At 47.3% G+C, this 23100-nt stretch overlaps 1 protein-coding gene across 5 annotated transcripts; it reads left to right on the top strand.

Moving 5' to 3' along the window:
• Positions 1–1506: 1506 nt before the first annotated feature.
• Positions 1507–20278, top strand: ZNF74 (zinc finger protein 74). 5 transcript variants are annotated; one of them, XM_072723453.1, is made up of 6 exons: positions 1507–2056; positions 2402–2487; positions 13117–13243; positions 13621–13716; positions 14851–14945; positions 15147–20278. In XM_072723453.1, the coding sequence occupies exons 1-6, from the start codon at positions 2023–2025 to the stop codon at positions 16509–16511; spliced, it is 1803 nt and encodes a 600-aa protein (XP_072579554.1). In that variant the 5' UTR covers positions 1507–2022; the 3' UTR covers positions 16512–20278. The 5 variants fall into 5 exon arrangements, 4 of the variants coding, with proteins under 4 accessions (XP_072579554.1, XP_025838551.1, XP_025838550.1 ...); XM_025982766.2 differs by having other exon boundaries at positions 1524–2056; positions 13618–13716; XR_011994719.1 differs by having other exon boundaries at positions 1861–2487; positions 15147–19337; positions 19711–20278.
• Positions 20279–23100: the final 2822 nt, after the last annotated feature.

Genomic DNA, 23100 nt, shown 5'->3' with positions numbered 1-23100 from the left:
CAAAGCTCCAGGTATTTAATAAATCCATTGGTGAGAGTTAAATACCAAACTGTTGAGATCTCCACTCAGCTTTTTAGCCTTCCAAATGATGCTTAGAGGAAAACATCCTTGAAGTCATATGCAGTGTAGTAGTCACTCAAGAATTTAAGGGGAATTTTAAAAATATTTTATTTATTTATTTATTTATTTATTTATTTATTTATTTATTTGAGACACAGAGAGAGAGAAAGAGGCAGAGACACAGGCAGAGGGAAAAGCAGGCTCCATGCAGGGAGCCCGATGTGGAATTCGATCCAGGACCAGGACCACGCCCTGGGCCGAAGGCAGGTGCCCAACCACTGAGCCACCCAGGGATCCCAGAATTCAAGGGGAATTTTTATTCAGATTTTTAGGCTTACCCTTATTTGACTATCTCCAAGTTCCTGGATTTTTGCTCTCAATTTAGAATCTTTCCAGAAGTCCTCAAACTCTGGCCTCTGTATCATCAGCCCATTATCTGCTTGAGATCCATTCCTCTATGCAAGTTTATAACTATTCTTGGCAAGAAGACTAGTGGGATACAAGCTACCTGTACAGGTACTTGGAAAAGGAATTTAGGTTATAACACCAAACATTAATGTAATAAGACATTATTAATGTTTAATGTGTTTTGGTCTTTAAAATCTTCCTATTATTTTAAGTGCTTTTAATTTTTTATTGAGGTATAATTGATGTGCATTATATTAGTTTCAGGCATATAACATAGTAAGTTGACATTTGTACACACTGTGGGCTTTTTACTTTTAAAATGGTATATGTACCCATATTTTGCTGGAACTTCATATGGCCCTGCTAATCAGCCCTCAGGATTTTACATGCATGACCCTAAGAAGTCAGAAAGTAACTTAGGACATCTCCTTAAATACGTGAGAATCTTACACTACCTATTGTCAATTAAATGCTTTTCACAGCTCAAGAATTATAAAGCCGTAACTGTACCCTCCCATCCACATCCTTATTTTAGTCTGGACACATCATTGTAGCTACTGTCTTGTTACTTTTCAGGACTGGTAGGTAGAGATACGAGTGGACAGAGTACTCAATATAGAATCTCTGGAATTGCACTGATTTACATACAGTCACACAACTAGAACTATGAGACCCACAGTGACATAAATATGTACACTGGGGCACAGATTCACAAAAATGCACACACTGATGAGCACTGTGGGTACACACAGACACACTGAGTGACACACTGAGGAACATGTATACAGCAAACGCTGACCCACATAAACACACACTCACCGAAATACAAGCGCTTTCTGCAGCAATAGGGGCGAGGGAGATTGGGGCGGAGCCAGAGTGTTTGGCCGCTGTGCCGGGAACTACATTTCCCAGAAGGCTGTGCCATAAGCTCGTTTGCTTGGCGCAAAGGCAGCTCTGGGACGGGACCCCAACGCCCTCTGGGAAATGGAGTCCGCGCCAGCGAGACGCAAAGGCTACCGGAAGTTGTAGTTCGCGTCCAATGCGCGCAGGCGCACTTTCCGGCGGCGGTCGCCGGGTTGCTCCTTTGTGGCAGTCGGTCGGCTTTTGTGGGAGGCCGGTCCGCTTGGTCGCGCATCTGTGTCACCGTCGGCCGGTCTGTCCGTCCACCGCGGATCCTGTCTGCCGGCCGCGCTCTGCGCCAGCTGGCTCCGGACGGCTGAGCCTGAGCCCGGCGGTGCTCCCGGCCCGCAGTGTCCCGGGAGGAGTGTGCCGGGCTGCGCGGGGCGCGGGTGATGGGGCGTGAGCGCAGCCTGGGGTGTGGGGCGCTTGCGGAGCCTGCCTGACCCCGACCTTGGGGGTGGGGAGCGGCGCAGGGGGCTCCGCGGGCGTGACCGTGACCGTGACCGTGCAGCCGGGAGTGCGGGGGCCTCCCCCCGGGGCCTCCCTGCAGGCTGCCCCTGAGCCCCAGGAGCAGGACCCGCGCCCCTGGGCCTGGCCTGGGGCCCGGGAGGCTGCAGAGCCGCGCACGGCCGGGGGAACGCTGCCGAGGGCGCCATGGAGACCCCTGCCCCGAAGCCCCGGGCGACAGGTACAGTTGGCTCGTCTAGTCACTGGGTCTGTGGACCTGGCTCGAGGAGGCTGACACTCAGGTCAGGCTAGTGTCCCAGAAGCACTTGGCAAAGTCGGGCCTCCTGCCTCTCACCGTGCACACCCGTTCGTTTCCAGTTCTCAAGCACGCTGAAGAGGAAGACAAGGGCAGTGTTTTTCTTCCAGATTGTGCCGATATTGGGGCTCGCTCCCCACCCCACCCGCGGGGGCGGTTCCTGAGTCCTCTCTGAGCCTGCCGGGTGCTAGGGGTGGAGTGGGCTTCAGCTCACCCCTGCACCGGGGGCTATGGGCAGAGCAGCCCCTTTGACTCATTTCTCCTCCCCAGCTCGGTCCTCTCAGGAGCCTGCTCTTACCCTCAAAAAGAATCCAGAGGATAAATTGGATCAGGGTCTCCTGGAAGCCAGGTCCGCGGTGAGTGGTTGTCTTTTCTTCCTTCTGAACATCTCGTTCTTAATGAAGAGGGTTCGCACTTTTCCCCTGCCCGGAATCTTCACCCAAGGGGTCCCCCCTCCCCCACTCCCAGTCTGGGGGGCCGTTCTCCCTTCCTGGGGATGCTCTGGGCAGGGGAACAGCTCCGGTTGGAGAGAATCCAGGCGTGTCCTTGAAGTGTCTCTTCTCCCCTGATTCAGCTCATTTGGTGAGTCATTTGCCCAGGACCTGTTTGCCCAGCACCATACCAGGAGCTCTGAGGACTGATTTTAGTGGATCCTGAGCAAGTAGATGACAGCTCATAAGAGATCACTTAAGTCACCTCCACATGCAGACTTAGGGCTTGGTCCTCACCTGGGGGAGTTTACTGGGATGGAATCAGGCAGGGGAGTGCGAAACAGCTGAAAGAAGGCTGCATGGTAGCTCCAGGGTAAGAGTGTTGGGAGGGGGTTGCATCCCTGTGTGCCTTTTCCTCTGGGAGGGGCCCCTGGAATGAGGCCGTCAAGGAAAAACCTGGAGTTTTAGAGGATCTGGGAGCTCAGCAAGGAATTGGCATGGGGCCACTTGTGCAGCTAAAGTGGGCCCCAAATCCTCCCTTTCACAGACTTATTTCTTATCTTACTCAACCACCTAAACCACCCTCATCCCTCACAGTATTTGAAAGAGTACAGTTGATAAGAGAGTACAGTAGTGAAAAAGTCTGGAGCGTTGAGAGTCCTTTGATTCTTTCAGGATTTTGTGATTGTGTTAGCCTTCCACTTGAAAGGAGTCTGATTACAGAAAAATAGAAATAACTCTAAAACACATCCTGAGATGTGGTGCCTAGCTAGCATTCTATGTATTAGAATGCTCTGTCATTCTAGAACACGCTCAAGAGACTATTGATAATCAAATGTAGTACGTGATCTTTGACAGGTCATAGATCCAAAAAAATTGAAAAAACCCTCAATCAAAGGCAGTTTGGGCAATTGAGGAAATTTGAAAGTGGATTTATCTTAGATCATATAGCATCAACATTACATTTCTTGGGTGTGATGATACCACTGTGATTGGGTAGGAGAATATACTTAGAACGTACAAGGTGAAGCCCATAGGGTGAGATGTCGTGATGTCTGCAACTTACCCACAGATGGTTCAGCAAGAAGTGCATGTGTGCGCTTGTGAGTGATTACCTCAGGGTAGTACCCTTCTTGTGCATAGGTGTTATTCCTAAAATATCAACTTCTTAGAGCCTTGAGTAACTGGTCCTGCTCTTCTCAGTACTCTTCTTGCCTGGCAGCCCCACTCAGACTCACAGTCAAGTGTTTTGCTCTCCTGAGACATCCTGCACGATCTCTTCTGACTTCCCCACTAGTTTCATTACCACACTTCGGCATTTGATTCCCTGGGGTTTGTTTCCTATCTTACAGAATGAAGATGCATGGGACATGGACTTCTCTCAGTGTAAATAGCCACCAGACAGCCTGTGCAAGGCTCAGGTCCTACCCTGCCCTTACCTGTTGACACCCCCACACAGAAGACATGTGGCCTCTGACAGCCCCCTTTCTCCAGCACCACATTCTGATGTCTCTGGAGCTTTGTTTCTGTCCATGTTTTTCATTTCCCCTGCTAATGCCATGACCATTATGTGTTATTCCTGCATGCCTCAGCTATGGGCATGTTCTCAGCATGTGTCATCACCCCCACCTTCTTGTCTTCCTGAAATCCAGTGGCTTTTTTGGATCACATTTACTGAGGTATAATTTATATACAGTAAAGTTCTCCAATTTTAAATAGAGGATTTGATGAGTTTGTGTAACCAGTTGTGTAACCAGCACCACAATCATAACCTAAAATGTTTCCATCACCCAAAAAGTTCCCTTCATGCCCCTTTGCAGTCAGTCCTCTCCCCGCTCCCACCCCTTGGCAACCACAATTTTGCCTTCTTAAGAATTTCATATGGAAATATATAGTATATAGTCTTTAGTTTCTTTTTTTAAAGATTTTATTTTTAAGTAATCTACACTTAATGCAGGGTTTAAACCTCACCTTGATTAAGAGTCGCTTGCTCTACTAACTGAACCAGCCATAGTCTTTGGTTTCTAATTTCAGTTAGCATAATGCTGAATCAGTAGTTTGTTCTTTTTTGTTGCTGAGTAATATACCATTTGTATTAGTTTACAAGGGCTGCCATAACAGTGCTATAGATGGCTTAAACAGCAAAAGTTTATTGTCTCAATTCAGGAAGTTCAAGATCAAGATGTCAGCAGAATTGGTTTCTTCTGAGGCCTCTCTTCTTGGGTTGTGAAGATACCTTTTCTGAGTGTCTTCACATGGTCTTTCTCTGTACGTATCTGGTTCAAAGTTTTCTTTTTTTATAAGGACACCACTCCTGTTGGATGATGGCTCATCAAAATGATCTAATTTTTCCTTCATTATCTCTTTAAGGATCCTATCTCCAAGCATACTTTTCTGAGGTACTGGGGCAAAGGCTTCAACCTATGAATTTGGAAGGGTCACAACTCAGCCCCAAACACCATTATATGGGCATTTATAATTTGTTCATCCATCCATCAGCTGAGAGATATTAGGTTGTTTCCAGGTTTGGGCTATTACAAGTAAACTTGCTCTAAATGTTTGAATACAAGTATAGACGTGTTTTATTTTATTTTTTACTTTTTATTTTTAAAGATTATTTATTTATGAGAGACACACACACAGAGAGAGAGAGGGGCAGAGACACAGGCAGAGGAAGAAGCAGGCTCCATACAGGGAGCCCAATGTGGGACTTGATCCGGGACTCCAGGATCACGCCCTCGGGCGAAGGCAGGTGCTAAACTGCTGAGCCACTCAGGGATCCCCTAGACTTGTGTTTTAATTTCTCTTGAATATATATCTAAGTGGAATTGTTGAGTCAGATAGTAAATGTTTATTTATCGATCTTATTGATCATTTCTAAGAGCCATCTTTGGTATCATTGATTTTTCTCTATTGCTTTTCTGTCCTGTTCCCTTTATTTAAGGTTCTTATTATTTCCTTCCTTTACTTATTTTGATTTCTTAAAGTTGAAACAGATATTGATTTGGCACCTTTCTTCTTTTCTCATATAGCATCCAATGCTATACATTTCCCTCTAAACACTGCCTTAGCTACATCCCCCAGATTTTATGTTGTATTTTCATTTTTTCAGTTCAAAATAGATCCAGTTTCTGTTGTGATTTCTTCTTCAACCATGTGTTATTTAGGAATGTTTTTAATTTCCAAATTTTTGGAGGATTTTTTTCCACATACCTTTCTACCTTTTTTTTTTTTTTTAAAGATTTATTTATTTATTCATGAGACTCAGAGAGACAGAGGCAGAGACATAGGCAGAGGGAGAAGCAGGCTCCTTACAGGGAACCTAATACGAGACCAGATCCCAGATCCTGGGATCATGCTCTGAGCGAAGGCAGATGCTCAACCGCTGAGCCACCAACCCAGGTGTCCCTCCAGATATCTTTTAGAGATTTCTAATTTAATTCTGTTGTAGTTGATGAAGGAACTTTATATAATTTGAATTTTTTCAGATTTACTAAGATTTATTTTATTGCCCAGAATGTGCTTTATCTTGGTAAATGTTCTGTATGCACTTGAAAAGAATATGTCTTATGCTTTTGTCAACTAGAGTATTCTGTGAATGTCAATTAAGTCCAGTAAAATGATGTGTTAATCAATTGTTCTGTATCCTTACATATTTTCTGTTTTTGAGTTCTAGCAATTATTGAGAGAGATTACTGTTAAAATTACCAAGTATAATCGTGGATTTGTCTGTTTTTCTTTTCAGTCCTATCAAGTTTTTGCCTTATGTGTTTTGAAGCTCTATTAGTAGATACATTTATAGTTAAAGATTGTTGTGAGTTCTTAATGAATTGCTGTTGTGATAATGACCGTTATGTAATCATGTAATGATGATTATATAATATCTCTCTTTGTCTCTGATGATCTCCTTTGCTCCAAGGAGCATCTTCTTTGTCTAATATTAATATAGCCACTGCAGCTTTCTTTTGATTAGTATTTGCAGAGTATATCTTTTCCCATCCTTCCACTTTTAGTTTACCTTTGTTTTTGTTTCTAAAATGGGTTTCTATAGCTAACGTATGGTTGGGTCTTAATTTTTAAATTCAACTTGACAATCTCTTATTTTCAGTCGGAGTGTAAAGACCATTCACATTTGGGCAGCCCCAGTGGCACAGCGGTTTGGCGCCGCCTGCAGCCGGGGGTGTGATCCTGGAGACCTGGGATCGAGTCCCACGTTGGGTTCCCTGCATGGAGCCTGCTTCTCCCTCTGCCTGTGTCTCTGCCTTTCTCTTTCTGTGTCTATGAATAAATAAATAAAATCTTTAAAAAAAAAAAAAAAACCATTCACATTCACCTGGGTGGTTCAGCAGTTGAGCGTCTGCCTTTGGCTCAGGGCATGATCCTGGATTCCCAGGATGGAGTCCCACCTTGGGCTCCTTACATGGAGCCTGCTTCTCCTCCCTCTGCCTGTGTTTCTGCCTCTCTTTCTGTGTCTCTCATGAATAAATAAATAAAATATTTAAAGAAAAAAAGACCATTCACTTTTACTATAATTATTGATATGGCTGGATTTACATCTGCCATTTTGCTATTTGTTTTCTATATGTCTTGTGTCTTTTTTGTTTCACCCTTAATGCATTCTTTTGAGGTAAACAAATACTGTTTTAGTATACTCTTAATTTCTCTGATTTTATTAACTTGATTTTTCTTTTAAGTACTTTATTAGATGCTGGAGTGAGTTTTAGTTTGAGTATTGGTTTTGTTTTTTTTTTTTTTTTTTTTGAATTCCTTAAATATTTCTTTTTTTTTTTAAGATTTTATTTATTTATTCATGAGAGACACACAGAGAATGGCAGAGACATAGAGAGAGAAGCAGGCTCCATGCAGGGAGCTCGCTGTGGGACTTGATCCCTAGACTCCTGGATCATGCCCTGAGCCTAAGGCAGATGCTCAGCCACTGTGCCACCCAGGCATCCCATCCTTAAATATTTCTAGAATTTGTTCTGGGATGCAGTGAAATTACTTAGTGTCAGTTGGATCCTTTCAAGGATTGTTCTTTAGGTTTTGTTCAGGTGAAGCCAGAGAAGCTTTAGTCTTGGGTTAATTTTGTCAGACCACTGAGGCTATCTCCTCCTGGGGACTTTATGTGGTGCCCATACAGCAAAAGGATGTTCCACTCTGGCTGGTCAGAACATAAACTACTCCCAGCCTCCTGTGAGTTTTAATGATTGTTCTTTCTACTTCTTCCTGGTGTTACTTTTCCTGGTTTGGGGTTTCTTCCCAGGCACATGCCTGTTGGTCCTCAGTCAGTCTCAAGTGGATCCAGAGTTCTGGGTCTGTGAAACTCCCTCTGCTCTGGCATGTTGCCCCAGAAATTCTAATCTGAACTTGCTAAACTCTCAGTTTGGTGAGACCACAGGCTCTGTCTGGTTCCAGTTAGGAAACTGCATTGCAGTCTGGAAACTGTTTCCAGTAGGAAGATGGGGTGCTTGTAGGGATTATTTTGTTTCCTTTCTCTCAGTGGTCTGTGTTCTGAGCTGCAGCTTGTGGGTGTCTTGAAATCAATCATTGTTTCATACGTTTTGCCCAGTTTACTAGTTGTTTGAGGTAAGAGGGCAAATCTGGTCCTTTTTACTGTTTTGTGTCTGGAAGCAGAAGAGGAAACCCAGTTTTTACCAGGGTGCTTCTTCACTCCTCCAGCCCACACCCAGAACCTGTTGTCCCTCTCTCCTGCCTTCCCTCTGTCCATCCTGCTACAGAATACAAGCATCCTCACCTTGGAGTAAATGTCTTATTACTGTGTCCACAGCGGCACCTCCCACTGCTCCTCATCTGTTGCCAGAGCTCCGAGAGCATGAAGTCCCAGGACATGGCCCTGTGCCACCTCAGTTTACTGTACTGCCAAAGCCCAACTCACCCCATTTCTGTGCCCTCCCTGCTGTGGTCTGCCCCTCCTTGAATGCCTGAGAGAGTAGACACCCCTGTCACGGTTCTGGACACACACTGCTATTTGCTGTCTTCTCACAGGGCCTGGGGCAGGGTCTCCAGCCTCTTGGTGTGCTCAGCCAGTGGGGTAGGAGATGGCCAAGCGGGAACTGAGTACGCTGGGTCTTTTCCTTGATACCCACGACTGGCATACTTTTACTCCACTTCATTTTCTCCTCGACCACAGGAGGCCCCACTGCTCCCAGTCCTTTCCCTAGCTGGAGAAAGTAAGGGTCAAAGAGACTGGATGGCTGACAAAATGGTACTCTGCTTTGATTTTCCTTATTCTTGTCTACGGCCATACCACCCTGAACGCGCCCGATCTCGTCTGATTTTCCTTCTTCTTTGAAAAGTTTTTTTTTTTTTTTTAACTTACAAAACCAGTATTTGCTGTGTAACAGTTCCACAGCACAGTCTGTTAATAATCTCCTCCTTTCCCTGCATCTACAGTCACATTTCCCTGAGGCAACCAGTCCTCTTGTTCACATACACAGACTCCAGCATACACAGACATGGCTTACGCATGTTGTTTGATAAATGGAATCATACTGTACACATTCCAGTGCTTTCCTTTGTTTGAATTGACATATAATTCACATACTGTAAAATCCACCCTCTGCAAGTGCACACTTTGGTGGTTTTGAGGGCATTCACAAGGCAGTGCAACTATCCCCACAGTCAATTTTGGAACATTTCCTTAACCCCAAAAAGAAACTCTCTGCTCATCAGCAGTCATTCTAGCTCACAGCGACCACTAATTTGCTTTTTTGTCTCTCTGTTGTTTGCTTATTCTGGGTATTTCACATAAATGGGATCATACATTCTGTAGCCTCCTTCTGGCTTCCTTCACTTAGCATAATGTACAACGCATATCTTCGGCTGGCTGCATTATTTTCCATGGTCTGCCTGTATGCGTGTACTCTAATTTAGCCAGCCGTCCTAAGGCCTTGGTTGGGCGCTGCAATACCCACCTTTGCATTTGCTTCCTTCTGTGCAGGAACTTTTGTTTCTGCGGTATGAGTATACAGACGGGTATAACAATTCCCACTTCTACCAAAAATGCTTCCTCATGGCCGGGATACCAGGTTTTAATTAATGCTACTCTGATCGGGAAAACATGTGACCTTATTTTTGTTTTGATTTACATTTTCCTGACAAATCATTCATCCTTTTATTGTCCACTGGAAATTTGCATTTTCTTCCTCCTTGAATGGCTTTTTCTTACTTTCAAATTTTAAAGCATTTAAACAGAATAATAAGAGCCTTCCATGTACCTACTTTGCAAGATTAATATCTAAATCTTGTCATATTTGTTACAAATTGTTTTTAAAAACAAACCATGGGGCACCTGGGTAGCTTAGTCGGTTAAGCATCTGCCTTTGGTTCGGGTCCTTGAGATCAGGGTCTTGGGATCAAGCCCTGCATTGGGCTCCCTGCTCAGTGGGGAGCCTGCTTCTCCCTCTTCCTCTGCCCCTCCCCACCACTCACTCATGCTCTCTCACTTTCTCTCTCTCTCTCAGTAAATAAAATCTTAAAAAAATAAACAACCCAAAACCTTACAGGTAAATGCAAGATGTTTTTTGCATCCTCCCCCCTGCTTCCTCCCCATCCCCGTCTCCCTCCTCTCCTGCCCTCCTCAGTGTGTGACAATTTCGGAGGACGGTGACTAACAGCAAGCACCATTGGACACCTGCCATCTGCCAGGCCCTTGGATGAGGGCTTCCTACATACTAACTCATTAATCCTCACTGTGATGCAATGATACCAGTGCTATTGGCAACAAGAGAACAGAGCCCCCCCCCCCCACCACTGCACAACTCACATAGCTAGTAAGGGTGGGAGTAGGGGGCCCACCCAGGCTACTGAGCTTGGAGCCTATGCCCTTACGCACCAGAGAATGGAGCTAGATGTACATATGAGTATTTGTAAACTGCACACGGGACTGTGTCACATCACACCAGGCCTGGTTGCCCTCGGCCTGCTCTTGTACTCACTGCCGTGCTCTTAAAAGCTCCCCACGTTACTCCACCATGTTCGTTTTCAATGCTGCACGGTTTCCTGGTGTATGTCATCCCTACTGATGGGCATTCAGGACGTTTCCGGTGTTTACTCAGCCTCTCTAGACTGGATAGGAATCTCATAGTGGACTTTTGAGGCACAGGGAACACACACTCTCAGCTTTACTAGAGATAGTAGAATAGGTTTTGCTTTCCAGAATGGATGTCCCCCTTACACCTGTCCAGCGATGTAAGACCATCTCATTTCCTCATAGACCAGCCCACACTTGGTATTTCCAGGCTTTACATATTTTGCCTCTCTGCTGCATGTGAAATGGTATCTTTCTGCTTTATTTCTCATTTCTGGATGTCTAGTGTGACTGTCTCCTCTTGTGCTGCTGCTTTTTTTTTTTTTTTTTTTTAAAGATTTCATCCATTCATTCATGAGAGACACACAGAGAGAGAGGGGGGCAGGGACACAGGCAGAGGGAGAAGCAGGCTCCATGCAGGGAGTCCCAATGTGGAATTTGATCCCAGGAATCTAGGACCACGCCCTGGGCCGAAGGCAGGCACCAAACCGCTGAGCCATCCAGGGATCCCTCCTCCTGTGCTTCTTAATCATTTGCCAGTCTTCTGTGAATTGTCTGCTTCTACCCTATGCCCATTTTTTTTTCTTTCTTCTTAGCAATTTATCAGTGCTGCGTGTAGAAAATTCATGGAGTAAACATGTAATTCTGCGTGTAAACGTTCATGGAGTAAATGTAAATCTTCTCCTCCTGGCTTCTGAGTTTGCTGTCATGCCGCCCAGGAACTTACAGAGTTGTCTCCCAGAAGCCTCCACATGTAGATCCTTGCTGCACCTGGAGTTGCGTTTTGTGTATGGTATAAAGATGGGCTTTATCTTTCCTACTGTTTTATGTTGGCTGAACTCCGACTGCCATAACAGAATACCACTGACTTGGCAGCTTGAACAACAGAAATTGATTTTCTAACAGTTCCAGAGGGGAGAAGTCTGAGATCAGGGTGTCAGCAGGGTCCAGTTTCTGCGTCTTTCTGTCTGGCTCTCACAGTGCCCTCAGGCCTCCTTTCCTCATAACGCATGATGGAAAGAGAGAGCTCTTCTGTCCCCTTCTTGGGAGGCTTGTCAGATCTGGGCCCACTTTTATGACCCAACATAACCTCAGTTACCTCCTATAGACCTGTCTCCAAATACAATCATGTTGGAAAGGAGGGCTTCCACATAGGAATTTCCGGGGGACAGAGTTCACTCTGCAGCAGCTTTGAGAACAATCTAAAAGTATAAGCTGGGACCCCTGGGTGGCTCAGTTATTAAGCATCTGCCTTTGGCTCAGGTCATGCATGATCCCAGGGTCCTGGGATCGAGCCCCACATCCAGCTCCCTGCTCAGCGGGTATCCTGCTTCTCCCTCTGCCTCTGCCATTTCCGTCACTTGTACTCTCTGGTTCTCTGTCAAATAAATAAATAAAATCTTAGAAAAAAAGAAAGAAAAGAAAGGTATAAGCCACTTTTAGAGCTGAAGGTCAAAGCTCTTGTGACCCCAAAGGATGTCCCCACTCTTCCCAACCTCCTGGTAGGCACAAGGCCTCTCAGGGTTTGAAATTCCACACCCCCGTGCCTGCCCATGGATGCTGATGCAAATCCAAGGTTTCCAGAGAAGTCCGGTGACCTCTGGGAGCTTGGCCACATGCCAGTCACTCCCAGCAAACACAAGGTGGGAGCCAGGCCTCCTGCACTTGACTTTTTCTTTGTTCTTATATCTAATGTAATGCCCTGTCTACCATTTACACCAGGGTTCCATGGCACCCACATCTTTGAAGAGACAACCACCCTTGCCACCTTAGGTCAGCACTCAGATGGGCTTTGAGAGGTTATTTGCTGGCAAGGGGGATCCACAGTGGGATTGGAGGGTAAAGAGCAAAGGGAACATTGGGGGTGGCAGCCTGGAGGCTCCAGAGTGGATGAGCAGCCCAGATCAGCAGAAGAGCCTAGAGGGGTTCTAGAGGAGGAGTGTGTGCAAGTGTCAGTGACCAGCATTGGGGAGGGTGGGAGCAGGGGTCCTGTGGGAAGGGATGGTGTGGGAAGCAAGCAGAAAGAACACAGAGTGGCTCCCTTGGTCGACTGCTGACAGAACTTGCTGATAAGTACAGAGCTTCCTTCCTTAGGGTGTGATAATGGCTTCCTATCCAGAGTAGGATCCTTTCACGATGGTGTTTCTGGGTTCTTTGTACTATTCTTTCAAGTTCTTAAATGTGACCTTCTTAATGCTGGAAGCATAGCATCTTACCCAAAACTCAAGGAGACTCCAGCCCATGGAGGCACCTGGATCCAGGCTGGCCAGTTAGCTTGGCCATCCCAGTCCAGAAGGCCAGGGTCTGCATGGTGATGCCCAGCCCAGGCGTGGTGTGTATGACAGATGGCACCCATAGCACAACCTTCCATACATGGGAGAAGGTCACCTGAGGCTAACCCTTCATTCCTGAGGTCCTCAGTCAACATGTGGCTCCCTTGGAACCATGAACACAGTCTGAATCACTCCCATCCTGGGCGAATGAGAATGTGCATGTCATTCCAGGAATCGGTGACTTTCAAGGATGTGGCTGTGGACTTCACCCAGGAGGAGTGGGGCCAGCTAGACTCCCCTCAGAGGGCCTTGTACCGTGACGTGATGCTGGAGAACTACCAGAACCTTCTTGCCCTGGGTAAGACAGCTCCCGGAAGCTTGGTGTGTAGTCTGGGCATTCTGACGTAGTGTAGCTATTACCAAGCCTCCCTTCGGTGCCAGCCCTGGTGCGGGCCCTGCAGGACGTGGGAGATGTGGCCGCTGTGCTCCGGTTGGGGCTGGGCAGTGCATGGTAACTACTACCAGCATCCTTGCCTGGAGGTGGGGCTGGTCCTGAGGTGGGACCGGAAGAAAGAGAGGGGGTGGACAGGGGCCTGGGAGCCCAGCCTGCCCTGGAGCTTTCCAAGGGAGAAAGACAGACCCCATGGGGTCCTCAGCGTGCACACTTTAGTTTGGGTTCTACATGTAAGACCCGCATCCCCGTGTATGACACACACCACTTCCCCCTGCAAGCAGGGCCCCCTGTCTGCAAGCCGGATGTGATCTCCCACTTGGAACGAGGCGAGGAGCCGTGGTGGATGCCCGGAGAAGTCCCTGGAGGGGCTTGTTCAGGTGAGTGGGGCACACAGTGGAAGGATATGCAGACTCCTGCCTCCCAGGACCACTCCCCTACCCCCACCCCCACGTGGTCCCACTTCCCTTCCTTCCTTCAATGCCCACATTGAGCAGCGACTATGCATGGGGACCTGTGCTGGGAATATAGCGGTGAGCAAATCAGGCAAAGACATCTGCCTTCCACTGCCGGGAGACAGCAGTCATGTCCGCACCTCTGGGAACATGTCACTAGTGGCACCTGTTGGATGCAAGGGGGTGTGGAGTATGTGTGGAACTGGGGTCCAGGGCCTCCCTCACCGAGAAGAGAGCAGCGTCAGCCTGGGGGTGCAGAGAGATGGGGATCATAGTTTGCAGAGGTGGCTCCCAGGCAGATGGTCCTCCTGAGATGCAAAGCTAACAAGAGATGGATTTAGCTTTTAAAGAGATGTACAGGGGCCTGGGTGGCTAAGTCGGTTAAGCCTCTGCCTTTGGCTCAGGTCATGATCCCAGGGTCCTAAGATCCAGCCCCGTGTCAGGCTCTCTGCTCCTTGAGGAGTCTGCTTCTCCCACTCCTTCTGCTTGTGCTTTCTCTCTCTCTCTCTCTCTCTTTCTGTCAAATAAATAAATCTTTAAAAAATGAAAAGATGTGTATATGTCTCAGGGCCAGAGCATACATTTACAGTTATAAGTTGTAAGCCTTCTAAAGCAAAAACCAGAGAGGCGGTAAGGGGGCACTCTTCCCTTCTAGCACCACGGAGAATTTGCATGTAATTCTCATTTCGGCTTGTGCTTACCCTGTGTTCACACCTGGCCCCGACCCGGTTCCCACACAGTGGTCTTTCAGTCGATGTTTCAATAAGTGAATCATGTCCAACTGGCAGACCCCATGACCCTGCTCCGTCCCTCACCCCCTGGCTCTGTCTGGAGTTCCTTCTCCCCCACCTCCGCCTGGTGGGCTCATAGCCTATCTCACCAGGGATGCCTGCCCCTGGGCTCCGCCCCTCAGGCCTTCTAGTGCTCTGGCTGTTGGCCTGCCCTCTCCATTCTGTGCTTGTCCGAACCCCCCCCCCCCCCCCGCCCCGTCAGACCTCAGTTTGGGTTCTGCCACACCTCCACCTGCTTATGGAAGATTGCATTTCCTCTTCCTTATAGGAGGGGAGCCCGGGCCTGGGGTGGAGGACAAGTGGTGTCAACAGCAGGGCATTTACAAGGAAGAGCCATGCCAGGAGCCGATCACCAAGCCACTGGTGAGGTCCAGCATCCACAGCCCCCCTCTGGGTGATGGGAGGGCCCGTGAGGGCCCATGGGCTGCTGTGCCCAGGGATGAAGCTGTGCTCCAGAGGCCAGCACCGGGCAGCTGTGGGGATGTTTGCCCAGAGGGGCACTGGCAGGGCCACAAGGCATCTGAGAAGGATTTACCCCCTGGGTGCACCCTCTTCACCCCCCAGAACATTCCTGCAGAAGGAGACCCTCCTGACGGGCCTACGGAGAGTTTCCAGCCTGGTGAGTTGGCCCTTAAGCCACGGAGAGGCCAGGGGAGAGGCCTGGCCAGGGCCGGCGACCGCAGCGAACACCCTCCAACAAGCGGGCGGCGGTGCGTGGCCGCCGGGGAAGGCCTCTTCGCGTGTGCTGAGTGTGGGAAAGCCTTCGGGCAGAGCTCAGCCCTGACCCTGCACCGGCGGTGGCACGCCCGGGAGAAGGCCTACAAGTGCCACGAGTGCGGCAAGGCCTTCACCTGGAGCACCAACCTCCTGGAGCACCAGCGCATCCACACCGGGGAGAAGCCCTTCTTCTGCGGCGAATGCGGGAAGGCCTTCAGCTGCCACTCGTCCCTAAACGTGCACCACCGCATCCACACAGGCGAGCGGCCCTATAAGTGCAGCGCCTGCGAGAAGGCCTTCAGCTGCAGCTCGCTGCTCAACATGCACCTGCGCGTGCACACAGGCGAGAAGCCCTACCAGTGCGGCGCGTGCGGCAAGGCCTTCAACCAGAGGACGCACCTGACGCGCCACCAGCGCATCCACACTGGCGAGAAGCCCTACCAGTGCGGCGCGTGCGGCAAGGCCTTCACCTGCCACTCATCCCTGACCGTGCACGAGAAGATCCACAACGGGGACAAGCCGTTCAAGTGCGGTGAGTGCGGGAAGGCCTTCAGCAGCCGCTCACGCCTCACCCTGCACCAGCGCATCCACACAGGCGAGAAGCCCTTCAAGTGCTCCGAGTGTGGCAAGGCCTTCAGCTGCCACTCCTACCTTGTCGTGCACCAGCGCATCCACAGCGGCGAGAAGCCCTTCAAGTGCAATGAGTGTGGGAAAGCCTTCAGCTCCCACTCCTACCTCATCGTGCACCAACGCATCCACACGGGCGAGAAGCCCTTTGATTGCAGCCGCTGCTGGAAGGCCTTCAGCTGCCACTCATCCCTCATCGTGCACCAGCGCATCCACACCGGGGAGAAGCCCTACAAATGTGGTGAATGCGGCAAAGCCTTTAGCCAGAATCACTGTCTCATCAAACATCAGAAGATCCACTCTGGGGAGAAGTCATTCAGATGTAACGAGTGTGGGGAAATGTTTGGCTGGAGCACTCACCTCGCTGAACACCAGAGAAGACACAGCGAGGAGAAGCCCTTTGCCATCCAGTTCAATAAGCACTTACTGAGCACCTACTACATGCCTGGCGGCCTGCTGGGTGCAGGGGGCACAGGCGTGAGTGGCGTGGACCCCATCGATCCCCTGGACGTGGCAAAGCTCCTGTGTGTGGTGCAGCCCTCCTCCGGCAGGACTTCCCCCCTGGGCAGCAAGCCTGGAAATTAGTGCTGCGTGCTCACCATCAGCCTTGTTCCTTCCATAGAAAGCCTGGCAGCTCGGATACACACAGCCCACCCATGCCTCCGGATTAGAGACCGGCCCTGTGCCCACACCCCATGCGCAGGGACAGCTCTCTCAGAGGTCATCACTGTCCCAGGAAGCACTATGTGTTAGGCGAGAAGAGTCAAGGGCCTTTTGAGGTTGTCCTGTCATCCTGTTTTCTTTAACGGGTTTGCAGGTCACTAACATGGGGAATAGATCTTTCCTACAGACAGAAAGAAGGTACGTCAATCGTTGTGTCTTTGGACGGCGGGCTCCTGGCGTGGTTTCGATCAGGAATTTCCTTTGTATGCTGTTATGTTTAGAATGGTAATAATGATAATAAAAACAAACAAGAATCATGAACAGTTTACTTCTAAGTGAACACTAGTATATTCCAGGAGGGGAGAAGGATCTTGAATGGTGGGGGTTTAGGGAAAGGCAGATTTCCTGGACTCACCCCACTGAAGCAGCACTACCGCAAAGTCATCCAGTAGTGACAGCACCTCCGTCTCAGAAGCATGTCCTGGCATCGGTGTAGCCGGGTCCTGACATGCCAGCATCGAGCCTGGCCACCTGTTCGGCGTCCGTCCAGGTGTGGTGTTGGGATAGACGTGTCTAGGAAGCGCGCCTTCATCCTGCAGGGCCTCCCTCTGCTCCAGTGAGCTCAGCACACTGGCTCAGCCCTGCGGGAGGAGCTCGTCCATGGGACCTGCCCCTGTGCTCCCTGCAGAGGTGGGTAATGTTCACCTGGAATTAATGTTCCTTCTGCTTGGTCCTAAGCAAGTCTAAGCTGCTTTCTCAGTGACGATACTTTACATTTATACAGAGAGCTATAGTTTATGAAATGATTTTTAGTATACTTTTTAAATTATGGCAGCAAAATCACCACATTTCAGGAAATGTGGAATTAAGGAAAGGGGCCCCCATAATTCCTAGTAAACTGCATTTCGCACTTTGATACATTACCTTCTGCTGGTTTCAAAGTGGATTTTTACATTACCGCAAACATAGTGTATATATCTTTTTAACCTTCCCCCCACCCCCCCACCTAGCTGCATAGCAGAATTTTTTTCCCAAGTAACTGAACTGTCTGGAGTTATACTTCCCAATGGAAGCAGAGTATTCTATTGGATGTTCTTTTGTTGGATATTGAAGTTATTTCCATGTTTTTATTATAGATCACTTCACCATTATAAACCATTCTTCATAGAGCATATTTTGGCATTATACTTCTTAAGCATTTTCTTAGATTCCGAAAAGTGAAAATTTTGAAATAAAGGAAATGAACAGCTTCAGGAATCATTTTCGTATGATTTTGGTGGCGTGCAAAAGTAATACCATTTCGTGTGAAGCAATCAGTCAGCAATAGTGGTCAGCTGGGAACGTCCCCTGCACGGCACCTCCCCAAGACGGAGGACTCCCTGCTCGAAGCTGGCTGTCCAGACAGCCTTCGTTCAGGGCACAGTAACAACACAGCGATGCTCCTGGGCATCTGCAACTCCACTGCATTCCTCCAGAGTGTGTGCAAACCAGCCTCCCATTACACGGTCCCCAGGGCCACATCATGGCAGTCGTGGGGCCTTCTGTGCCAAATAGGAAAAGTCCTGTTTTACAGCTGCTTTTGTAAAAGGACAAATACAATCTGGGCTTAGGTCATTGTTTTCATACTCAATTTTCTTATTTCAAAAGAACTTAAAACATCTCTGTGGAGTTCTGGACACCGTGCCTGCTGTCAACCCTGTGGTGCTTCTATGTACTCAGCTGCGTGGCACCTTATTATCACTTTACTTTGCACCTTCAATAACTAATGAGGATGAATATTGAACAAGTTTTGATTCTTGGCCTTTTGTCCTGAAAATGATTTGAATATATCCTCTTCCCTCTTATCATTGGAGATTTGATATTTTTCTTTCATTTACATACAAACTTTTTTCATGATTATACAAACAATATGTATATACTGAAGGAATCTGGAAAAAATTTAAAAAATCCTAAGAATGCAAGGACCCTTCAGTATCAGTTCATAGGCCACTGCCAGAGGTGCACTTATGTTGACGTCTTTTTTCTGTGCACATATTATGCCTTTGCTTTTAAGCAAAACTAGATTCATACTTTGCACATTAATTCTGTCTTTTCCCATAAATGGAAATGTTTTATGATGAGCATTTTCCACATTACAAAATATTTTTCAGAAACATTATTGATGGCTGTGTTTTACCAGTGTCATGATTGATCTGTTCCTTTATTGTAATTCTTGAACAGAAACCCATTCTGCCCTTCGATCATTTCCTCAGAATAAATTCTGAGAAGTAGAATTCACAGGCAGAGTTCACAGACACCACAAAGCTGTTTCTAGGTCAAACCCAGCACGACATTCTTCATTCTCCCACATGGGCTCCAAGAGCACCCCTTTCCCTGCACACTTGCACACACTTGGCATCATCTCCACTTTTTATATTTACCATTTTCATACATCAAGAGTATTATTGGTTTGTGTTTTTTGACCTTTTTCTTCTCTTCATATGAATTGTCTATTCCATTCTTTGTTCTTTATACACACAGTGCCTTGGCACATACATTTTTACCTTTGTTAACCACATTTTTAATGAACAGAGATGTTCAAATTCTGTGTAACTTGGTATTTTTGGTTTGTTTCTTTATATTTTTTCTTGGCCCTTAGCCCCTTCTTTAAATCCTTTTTTGGGGGATCCCTGGGTGGCTCAGCGGTTTGGCGCCTGCCTTTGGCCCAGGGCGTGATCCTGGGAGTCCCGGGATCGCATCCCACGTCGGGCTCCTGGCATGGAACCTGCTTCTCCCTCTGCCTGCGTCTCTGCCTCTCTATGTCTATCATGAATAAATAAATAAATCTTTAAAAAAATAAAAATAAATAAATCCTTTTTTGGTTCCATATTTTGCATTGAATTCTTATATCCATCTGTTTGGGATGTAACTTCCAAGGTCCCTGCATCATTCTAGAATGGCATTCCTCACTGTTCTTAGACCTCTTTTCTGTTTGTAGCTTCATAATTCACTTTATATGTAGTAGGACCAGGACAGTACTTTCTGTGGGTTTTTTTTTTTTTTTTTAAGATTTTGTTTATTTATTCCTAGAGACACAGAGAGAGAGAGAGAGAGAGAGAGACACAGGCAGAGGGAGAAGCAGGCTCCATACAGGAAGCCCGACGCGGGACTCAATCCGGGTCTCCAGGATCACACCCCAGGCTGCAGGCGGCGCTAAACCACTGCGCTACCGGGGCTGCCCTCTGGGTTTTTTAAAAGGTTTTTAAAAATCTAATTCTTCCAGATAACCCAAGATTATTCTTCTGAGTTCAACCTCTTTTTGCACCTGCATATCTCATTGGGGTTTGACTAGAACTGACTAGTGTGTGAAGAATTCCTATAGTTCTATACAATATTCAATCTTCTCATCAAAGTACCAGTCATTCGAATCTGTCTCTAACCATCAGAAAAGCTGTTTAGTTTTCTTCATAGATGTTCTTACACATATGTTCAGTACGTATGTTTATTAACTTCATTCTAATTTTGTGGGGTTTCTAAGTCAAGTCTTTCTGTTTTATATAGGACAACTGTTGATTGTATATATCTTTTTGTATATTTATTTTATATCTAGCAACTTCATTGAATTATTCTAGGTCTCTAACATTTTATTGGGCTTTCTAGGTAAACTCATATAACTTGGAAATAAAAAGCTTGCCACTCCTTTTCATACAGAGAGCCTTTTATTTTGTTTCTTTTAAAAACCTACATTGGCTAGCACTTCTAAAGCAGCACTCAGTGTTGGTGGCAGTGGTCATCAGTGGCAGACTCTATTTGAGGTGGGGGGCCATTATGTCACCCCAAAACACTTTGGCCTCTAAAGACTCTGTTACAGCTGGGGTGACCACATGGCCCAATTCTGAACAATAAGGCTCAAGTGGAAATCTGCAGAGTTTTGGGGAAGTCTTTGTTTTGTATTCCTTCCCTGTCCCCTTCTTCCTACTTGGAACTTAGATGCAATGCCTAGAGGTATAGTAGCCATCTTGCACCATGAGACAATTGAGGACAAAAGTCACATGTGGCGTGGAAAAATAGAAGGATCCTAGGCCTTAGATGAAATTCTTGAGCAACTGTTTCAGCCACCAACATTCAACTTTCTGAGTTCTTGTTGTGTAAGAAAATAAACAGTTTAAGTCCATTTGTCATTCCTCACAGTTGTTTCATTCCTCACTGGCACAGCATGTGGGTCTTTCTCTGGACTTGAAGGGAGACAGATCTACTATTTCACTCTTAGGTGAGATGCCACTGCTGGCCATGACTGCTTGTTTACCAGGTTAATGAACTGTCTTTATAGACCTAGTTTGCTAAGACTTCAAAAAATCAGGGCTGGATGCTGATTTTTACCTTCTTGGCACACCTCAGAATGATCATATACCATAATATACATTGTTATGGAGATATAATTGGATTTATTAAAAGATTTTTTAACGTATCTTCTCTGCTAAAATAAACTCTTACTAAAATAAGCTTTATTCACCAAGAGTGTATTAACATTTACTACACGTGAATTGACTTCTCTAGGGCTTGAGGTGCAACAAGCAGAATTGTTCAACAGTGAGCCCAGGATTTCATTCAGGTTTTGCCTGACAGTGAACAACCTCTGATGGGAATTCTGCACTCAGCAGGGAGAGTTGCCCCAAATTCAGCTCCTCTCAGCTGCTAGGCACCACTGCTGGGATCGTTCTCCTGCTTGCTAAAAAAAAAAAATAAAAAAAAAATAAGATGAAGGATGAAGTGGAGGTGGGGGCCTCCCGAGATCATGGCATGGTGCCTGGGATGGAACCCATGGAGGAACCCTGATTTACACGGTGTCTGCAAGGAGATGCACCACATGCTACCAATTTTTAGATGATGAGTTAGGACTGACTTTTAATCTAATGAATTGTTAAAACAACAGATGCAGGGATCCCTGGGTGGCGCAGCGGCTTGGCGCCTGCCTTTGGCCCAGGGCGCGATCCTGGAGACCCGGGATCGAGTCCCACGTCGGGCTCCCGGTGCATGGAGCCTGCTTCTCCCCCTGCCTGTGTCTCTGCCTCTCTTTCTCTTTCACTGTGTGCCTATCATAAATAAATAAAATTTAAAAACAAACAAACAAAAACAACAGATGCAATTAGTACAATGAGCAATTTCCGCTTTGAATAATAAAATACAACACCCATACCCTTCCCATAGCACTTCTCCTGAATGACACTGTTCCCCCTGACCCAAGTTGTGATGCTATCAACACACATGGGAGGGAGAGCCCAGGAGCACACACCTCGTTCTGGCTGAGACCACCCCTTCCAACCTGGGGCAGCCAGCAAGCCTGTCTCCTTGTCAGTTTGCCTCCAGCTTGTGGTGCCAGCCTGTGGGACTACTAGCTAAGAATGAGGGCAGCGGGACAAAGGACAGAGTTGGCCTTTGTGGCAACAGGGCGCACCAGAGGTCAAAGCGGCTGTGTTAGGGTGGGGCCAGTGTAAGGTTACGCAACACCCCAGGTTCCCAGGTTCCTGTGGTTCAGGTTGCATTTTGAGAGTTGGGAAAAGGGTGGGGGTTAGGGCTGGGGTAGGAGTTAAGGTTAGAACTAGGGTGGGCTCTTTTTCATGCCATGAATACACTTTTTTTTTAAATTTCTTTTTTTATTTATTTATGATAGTCACAGAGAGAGAGAGAGAGAGAGGCAGAGACATAGGCAGAGGGAGAAGCAGGCTCCATGCACCGGGAGCCCGACGTGGGATTCGATCCAGGGTCTCCAGGATCGCGCCCTGGGCCAAAGGCAGGCGCCAAAACGCTGCGCCACCCAGGGATCCCATGAATACACTTTAGAGCAAGGAAAAGGACCTTGCTCATGGCCGTGAGTGCTGGAGCAGACTGAAATTGCACATCCATGTCCATAAGTCCAACGGGCCTATAATTATTCATTTGAGGACCACAGATTTGCAGGCCGATCTGCACATCTCAGCAGAAGTTGAAGTTAATTCCAAGGCAGTATCATTTAGACACAAGAGCCAACTGGTGCCCTTTTCATATTCTAATTGTGTAAATGATTTCAGTAAAATTTTGAATTTCCAGGGATCCCCGGGTGGCTCAGTGGTTTGGCACCTGCCTTTGGCCCAGGGCGCGATCCTGGAGACCCGGGATCGAATCCCACGTCGGGCTCCCGGTGTATGGAGCCTGCTTCTCCCTCTGCCTGTGTCTCTGCCTCTCTCTCTCTCTCTCTGTGTGACTATAATAAATAAATAAAAATTTTAAAAATTTTTTGAATTTCCAATTAAATCAAGTTGGGGATGTCCATTTCCATTTCATTTTCCTCTTCCTTCTAGAATCATTTTGGGAGTGGTTATGGAGAATAGTCTAAGGGCTCAGAGGCGATCTGAAGAAAGACCTTTCTTGGGGGATCCCTGGGTGGCTCAGTGGTTTGGCGTCTGCCTTCGGCCCAGGGCGTGATCCTGGAGTCGCAGGTTCAAGTCCCAGATTTGAGTCCCGGGATCGAGTCCCACATCCGGCTCCCTGCATG

Source organism: Vulpes vulpes, chromosome 10, assembly GCF_048418805.1.
Source record: "Vulpes vulpes isolate BD-2025 chromosome 10, VulVul3, whole genome shotgun sequence".
In the NCBI taxonomy this organism is placed as follows: domain Eukaryota; kingdom Metazoa; phylum Chordata; class Mammalia; order Carnivora; family Canidae; genus Vulpes; species Vulpes vulpes.
This window is presented reverse-complemented; position numbering and strand designations above follow the sequence as displayed.